The following is an 8,043-nucleotide window of genomic DNA, read 5'->3' on the forward strand; positions in this document are numbered from 1 at the left end:
AGTCTACGAAGGTTTAAATGTTGTACATAGTCCTAAACTACAAACACCCTTAACGGCCTCAAACCCTTGGGGCTGAGTGTCCATATTTTCAACACCTGGATCGACTCCTCAGCATCCCTCTCAAGAGAGATACTCGATAGCATCCCTTGTCCATTCCAAACATGGCATAGTTCAAGGGGTCACGCCTTAGGCACGTGACACCAAGGACAGTTTTGAAGTTCACAAATAGCCTCCTTTTTCTCTCCAGTGTATGTGACAAAACCACTCTCTCCCCTCTCTCTCTCTCTCTCTAAACTGCCAATACCATGGAAGACGAATGGGGAGACATAAACCTGGCCTCCCTCCACGACAACCCGGGATCCAGGCCCGACCCGTCCCGCACCAGCAACTTCCTTCCCCTCACCTTTCAAGAATTTCTCACCCGGCCCTTGAACAGCACCAACCCACAAACAACCACCATCCACGGCGGCGGCTACACAACGTCGGAGTGTCCTTCGCCGCCGCCGGCCACCACTCTGAGCCTGAATCCTGGCCCCGGTCACCCGTTCAGCTTCCCTCTTGGATCAAACCCGTTTTACCAGCCCCCACCCGGGTTCCCAAATGGGCCTGACTCTATGAACGTAGACCCTTTTGATGGGTTGGCTTCGTCTTGTTCGAGGTTGCCGGATTTTGGACGGAAAAGGTACCAGGAAGCGGAAAATAGTAGCTCCGGCGACCAGAGAAATAAGCGGATGATTAAGAACAGGGAGTCGGCTGCTCGGTCGAGGGCTAGAAAACAGGAATGTGTCTCTCTGTTTTGCTTTTTTCTCTAACATATAGTTTTATGACTTAGGAGTTTAAGAAAACTATAGGCTCCCGCTATGCATGACCCAGAAAAGGGTTTGAATGTACCAGCCTTACTCCCTCCCTCCAACAGACAGGCTGTTTCTACTACTCGAACCTCTGACTAGTCGAGCCGCCCGCACACAGTGTGAATTTTATTATGAAAAGTTATTGGGTGCTAGGAGGCATTGGCACGTGTCGTTTCTATTCTCTCCACAATCACGTATTATGTGGGGTTCACTATTTAGTACTTGGGTCTCGGAGGAATGTTTTTGAGGGTGAAAGTTTGGGCCGTTACGGTGCTCAGGATGACTGAATAATTACTCGTTGATTTTGTGTGAATTTTTTTTTATTTTTTACGATGGTTTTATTTGATGTGTTATATTGCGGTTATTATTTACAGGCTTACACAAATGAGTTGGAGATGGAAGTGGCACAACTGGCGGAAGAGAATGCAAGGCTAAAAAGACAGCAACAACAGGTAGATTGATTGAACAGAGTTTTTTTTTTTTTTCCTTCCCTCTTTTTAGCAACGGAGGAACACTCCTTCAGCCAAGCCACTTTCGGCTAAAAAAAATAAGCCAGGCTTATTGAGAAACTTTTTGGTATCGGTATCACTGGTATACTAAATACCTGGTATTCGATTCACAAAAAAGTGACATGTGGCAAACTATAATTTTTTAAGACTTCTGTAATTATTTCTCCTCAATTCACTATTATTTTTTCCGCCTCTATACTCAAAAAACTACCTCCGCCAAAATTACTCGTGTGCCTATCTCTGCTAACATCTTTGCTTTCTTCTTTTTTTGAACGACACCTCTTTGCTTTCTTCTCATCCATTTTTTTTAAAACTTTAATTTAAAGGTAAAACATAAATCTTGAGGACATAAACCATTCTAAAAAAATAAAAGGTCCGTAGTCAAATTTAACAGTAGTAAAATTTCCGTTGAAAGCAGAAAGATGAAATGATACTGTGAGTAATAATTATGGTATACTCTTGAGTTTTTTCAACTAAATGATCTATCCCTAATGAGAGAGATGCGTAATAATTATGGGATACTATGAGTTTTTTATGTCATAGGTCTTTTATAATTGTATGAAATCTTATTTGCAAAGTAATTAGAATACCAGCCTAAATGATGTTTATTTAATTTTGGAATTTTTTAGCATAGAAACTCAAATAATTAGAAAATTAGATATTCAATTGGTTTTGATTTTTAGAAAAAAATATTCTACAATGAGTTCTAAAGTAACATGCATGACTTGTATTTTAGTAATTCATTGATTTTTTTCAATACAAATTAACCTGGTATGATTTTGGAAAAACCAAGTCATATACTAATTAGGAAATTGAAAAGAATCACAGTTAATTGTGTTGTGTCGTATTCAAGTCGAGTTGATTTGGGTTGATGTGTCAATCCGGAAAATTAACCAGTTACCGTGTCCTTATCGAGTTACACGAGTCAAATTCGTATTTGTCCCATTTAATTTTTGTGTTGCCGGGTCGTCATATTCGTGTCGTGTTTGTGTCGTATTAACGGATCGTGTTCGGAATTCCCACCCTGCTGGGATAGGCAGAGGAGTAATTTGGGCGGGGGTTAGTTTTTTGTGAACGGAGGCGGAAAAAAAGACAATTGTTTTAGCACGAATAGTGAATTGGAGTGGAATAATTATAGTTGAAGTCCTAAAAAAATATACTCTGCCACATGTTACTTTTTTGTGAAGGGAGATACCAGGCTTTGTTATACCAGTGATACCAAAAAGTTTCTCCGCTTATTGGCTTAAAAAGCCAAGGTGCCGACCCAGGGTGGGAAATGATGCTGGCTTTTGGATAGTTTTGACTCTTTCTTATACCAGCAAATTACTATAATGTCCTTACACAATAAATTGCAATACAATATAGGATAAGAACTTGTGTAGGGGTGTGACTGTAATTTGGCTTTCTATTGGTCCAAGGTCTCACACATGTTTCGTTTTTAGGAAGCCAGCAAAGCCTGGCTTATTCTTTTAGCCGAACGACCCCTAAAAATGGACACGATTGTCCAACCCAAACCTCCAGAGGAGTTAGTGCGACCACACTAGTCACGGCTTCCCACTTACTTCAAAGTACTTACTCTGTAGGGAATCGAACCTCAGAACTTAAGGAGTACTCTCAAAGTCTGGACTTCCGCCCGAACCACTGGAACAATCCGTTTTTGAAACTGCCTGCATTCGCTATTTACTCTTCATGTGGGCTCAAGCGTCAGCGCTGGATCTGGATCTGGCATTCCTGGCTAAGTATTCACTTCCGGGAGGGAATTCAAGCTCAAGGTGGCAGAAGGCAGCAGCAGGAAAGGTTGTTCCTACCTTTCCTATTAGACAAATTTATATATGAACGACGGACTTTTAGGGACAATGAGCGCAAGGACAGTTAAACACGAGAGTTGCGGTCGTTGCCCCCCTTAAGCCCTTACATTATGAACCCAATTTGATAACCGAACAATTGGATGTGTTCACAGAATACCCACAAGGGATGGATCTCGGGGTATGTATGCAAGCCACTTTGAGAACACGCCAATATTTAAAAATCACTAGGTGCTAATCGGGTGGAAAAAGGGACACCTAGTGCTAACTACTTAGTTGCCTAATCTAGGTATTGAATCGTCTAGCGTCTAGGCTGATACTAGTTGACTTAGGTGGCCGACTTTTTGAAACACGCAATGCATTATGTTCTTGACCTGGGCATTGGCACACAATACTCACAATGATGGTGAGCCAGAAGGACATGTATAGTTCGGCACGGCCCTCTAGTTTATACGTTCGTCACTCTTGAATTAAAATCATGTGTTTCTTCTTGATAATAATAATAAAAAAAAAAGTGTATGTAGTCACCCACTTGGTTTCTGTTTTATTCATTTCAAATCTTTTTTTAATCACTTCCAGTCCTTCTTTTGTGTGTGTGTTTCAGTCATATTTACCTGCAGCTTCTCAAGTTCCGAAGAAACACGGGCTCCATCGGTCATCAACAGCACCATTTTGAGAAATGTCATTTAGAGAGAGAGAAGCAAATCAATGTGCAGATGCATTGACAAAAGATGTGCCGGTTTCGGTTGGAGATTTCTATGTTAATCATAGCGTTCCTAGTTGTACATTAGCTAATGGTTTCTGTGTGGATTTGACTGGGGTTGTTTACCCCTATAACCGTAAAACTCTTAGTACTTATTAATGCGTCTTTCTTTACCAGAGAGAGAGAGAGAGAGAGAGAGGAGAAAGAGAGAGAGGAGAAACTTATGGGTTGTAAACTTTTGATGGGTCGTTGTTTTAAGGAAAAGACCAGCAGAGAATGCTAAAAGGTGGGGTAATTTCTTGAGAATACCTTTGTTCCGGTGTGAATGGCCTGTTTTGACCGGATCAGAGAGAAAATTAGTCAAAATATGTGAGTTTATCCGGACACCCCGTGTCTGTCCATCGAATAAAAAGAAAAAGAAAATCTCTTCTTACATTGACGGTGTTTGGACAAAAGGCAAACATACATGGCCCATCCTGGATCCAAGAATTAGGAACTACATCCGGTATGTCGTCTTATACCGCGTTTCAGGGGTTTTTTTGGTTATGTAAAATATGTTCCAACTACTAACCAAACACAAGGAAATAAAAAACACGATTATTTGTTACGAAAAATATTATACATGATACTCCCTCCGTCCCATAATATTTGTCCGGTCCGCAAAACGAGGATGTAAAAATAATATAGTTTTTGTAAGGAAAAATTAAATTTTTTTCAACAATTCATTAGATATTGATGAGTTCTTTTAATTTATGAAAAAAGATTGAATTTTTTCTTGAAAGAAGTGCATTATTTTTGAGTCCTCGTTTTGCGGACCGGACAAACAATTCGGGACAGAGGGAGTAAATATTTTATATTGTAGAATATTTTACGTCAAAACAAAAGGAGCCTTCAAACACAATTTTTTCACATGTCCGTAGGTGTGATTGAATTGGACAAATTCTCTTATGAGAAAAACTTCTTCACATGTTTACAGAGCCAATCGTGACCGTTCCAAAGTGTTTGGATAAAAAAGCAGCTGAGCTCTGCATATACACATAAGAACAAACGCTGTAAATTGTAACTTCAAGTGGTTGGCTTAGTGATCTGAGACTTAGGAATTTGTTCTTATGTTTGAAATATCTCAGGAGTTATTAATTTCTTTGGATTAGTCTATACGGAGCATTTCTTATGTTTCAAATAAGTACTTCTTTGTTGAATTAAAAAGTGATATAGTATGAGAGAAAATGACTTATTTCGTAAAGCGAAAAATAAATACTTAAAAAATAAGAACCTTAGTAAAACGGATGTGTGCTTTCAGACTTGTGTGGTCTTATATCGGTGTGACTTGGATGTTGTTTTATAAATCAAGAACTCTTGATGAAAAGACTAAAGAGTCGATCAACTTACCGATGTAGAATTCAGCTCAAGAAACAACTTTTGTTAGTAATATTTTTTTTTTTTGGAGTTCTGAATTTCCAACTGTGGTTTTAGAGGCTCTTTCGAGTGGGATTGTATTTGGATTTCGACCCTGTGAAGGTATAATACCAATGCAATTTTGTTTGCCCGCTCAAATAATGGATTTGACAATATTATTGATTTTGCAGAGGGTACACATCAATTATCACCAAAAATGAACAATCATAATTCAGCTTCCCTCTTGGATCAAACCCGTTTTACCAGCCCCCACCCGGGTTCCTAAATGGGCCTGACTCTTTGAACGTAGAACCTTTTGATGGCTTGGCTTCGTCTTGTTCGAGCTTGCCGGATTTTGGACGGAAAAGGTACCAGGAAGCGGAAAATAGTAGCTCCGGCGACCAGAGAAATAAGCGGATGATTAAGAACAGGGAGTCGGCCGCTCAGTCGAAGGCTACAAAACAGGAATGTGTCTCCCTGTTTTGCATTTTTCTCTAACATATATAGTTTTATGACTTATGAGTTTAAGAAAACTATAGGCTCCCGCTATGCATGACCCAGAAAAGGGTTTGGATGTACGCAGCCTTACTTCCTCCAACGGAGAGGCTGTTTCTACTGCTTGAAAGTTGAACCTATGACTGTTCCGCCCGCACACAGTGTGGGTTTGTTTGCCTTTTTGCTGGATTCCATGATTCAATTGAACCACAATCCTGTCACGCAGGGCAAAGCCTAGATATATATGGTGTGGAAAATGGTCAAACCAATTATTCTTCCCTCGCAGTGGTCCTAATTCAGCAAGTCCTTTTTCGTATTCATAATACGTAATTAAAATCACAGGACGGAATGAGAATTTTATATATCAGAGAGCAAACGACATGAAAAGGAGATTACGAAATTTGAAGGTTTAGAAATCTAAAACATTTATATCAAATAAATAATAATACTCGATAAAAACAACAATATCTAGGTGCTTCTAACAAAAATAAAACAACTAAAACGTCAAAAAGTAAACATTTCTCAATGCCCTTACCTCAACCATGTAGGTTTAAAATGGAAAATGATTTTTACACTCTCATTTTTTATATCCACACTTTTTACATACTACATTTTTAACATTAAAATACAAAAAAGAGAAGGTGGATATCACTCCCCTTTAAAATTTAAAAAATAATACTAAATAATTATGGACTTTTCCAAATAGGTTGGCCTGCCCCCATAAGCCAACCTTTAGATCCGTCTTTGAATTCTTTAGCAGGGCTCTTATCTTAAACAACTTGGCATGCAGTAAGTTGGTCAAATTTAGTTTGAAACTTTAATGAACTTTAAGAATATATTTAAACTTAGTTTAATTTTTGGGAGGCAAGTCGATTACAAACGTGTTGTTTCAATCGAGCGGTCAAGAGCGGAGATCGGGTAACTTGAATTATTTTAAACACTATACGCTTACCGAGCAATAATAGATTTTCGAAATTTAGCTTGAAAATTTAACGAGTTTTAAAAATATATATTCAAACACTAATAAACTGATCTTGAAGGCTTGAACAACATTGCAACGAGTAGAATACGAATTTTAACCTCGAGTAGCTTAGTTTATACTACTTTTATACTAAATTAGCATTACACTAACTTGCCAATTTGACGCATTTCTTATGTATGCCATGCTTTTGAACTAAAGATTTGGCCTCTATTGGGTAAAGCTGTTCAAGTAATTTTAGTAATTTGATCTAGTCATGGGACAGTGTCGAACTGGGTTTCACAAGAACTTTGATGTTAAATATTGGGGAACATAAGGGGTGATAAACAAGCTGAAAGAGTCGATCACGCGGTTAATTAATAAGTTTGGTTTGAAAATTTAACGAGTTCTGGAAATGTGTTTAGGGTAAGCTTGTTTATGCGATGAGCCGAACTTAAATATTGAGCTTTAATCAAGCAAAACACGAGACGATTTAGAACAGCTGAAGAAATATGTCATTAAAACATTGAGAAGTTGACCATATAATTACTTTAAAATGATTCACCATCTTGATTTTTCTCTTTAGTGGTTATGACACTCTCTTACCTGATAAATTTATGGGTTCGAGCCTTATCGCTGCGAATTTAAGCACTCCATACCCTATCACCTCATAGCGATTGACAAAATAAAATAAAAAAATGCACGGGCCAAGCCTGACTTCTGCACTTATCTCAAATCTTGGGCCGGAAAAATCAATCGAGTCTTACGCTTGGGGACTTTCCGGCTAAATAAGTTAATTTGCACGGGCCAAGTCTGTCTCAAATCTTGGGCCGAAAAAACCAATCGAGCCCTACACTTAGAGCAGCCTAACTCAACTACCAAAAAAACAAGAGCAGCCGAACTCTGCATATACACATAAGAACAAACACTATAATTGTAACTTTGATTAAAAAAAAAAAAACACTATAATTGTAACCTCAAGTGGTTGGCCTAGTGATCTTGAGATTTAGGGCTTCGTTCTCAGGTTTGAAATATCTCAAGTTTTATAAACTTCTTTGAGTCGGTCCATACGAAAGTTTATTCTGACCTTAATTGGGTTTTATTTGATCAAAAAAAAAAAACACTATTTTTGTAACCTCGAGTGGTTGGCCTAGTGATCTTGAGACTTAGGGATTTGTTCTCAAGTTTGAAATATCTTAGGTTTTATAAACTTCTTTGAGTCAGTCCATATGAAAGTTTATTCTGACCTTAATTGGGTTGTACACATAATTATAACCTCCAGTGGTTATACACACAAGGACAAACCCTATAATTGTAACCTCAAGCG

The 8,043-nt window shown here is 38.4% G+C and overlaps 1 protein-coding gene across 1 annotated transcript; it reads left to right on the top strand.

Annotated features, from left to right (window-relative positions):
- Nucleotides 1-242: 242 nt before the first annotated feature.
- LOC131336307 (protein FD-like) lies at nt 243-812 on the top strand. The gene has a single exon (XM_058372094.1). It carries the CDS (start codon nt 306-308, stop codon nt 810-812), a length of 507 nt encoding a protein of 168 aa, XP_058228077.1. The 5' UTR covers nt 243-305.
- The last annotated feature ends 7,231 nt before the right edge of the window (nt 813-8,043 follow it).

The sequence above is a fragment of the Rhododendron vialii genome, chromosome 8a, assembly GCF_030253575.1.
Source record: "Rhododendron vialii isolate Sample 1 chromosome 8a, ASM3025357v1".
Taxonomy (NCBI): Eukaryota; Viridiplantae; Streptophyta; class Magnoliopsida; order Ericales; family Ericaceae; genus Rhododendron; species Rhododendron vialii.

What these genes read in the sequence shown, in the direction of transcription:
- LOC131336307 (XM_058372094.1), top strand. Translation starts at nt 306, where the DNA reads ATGGAAGACGAATGGGGAGACATAAACCTGGCCTCCCTCCACGACAAC.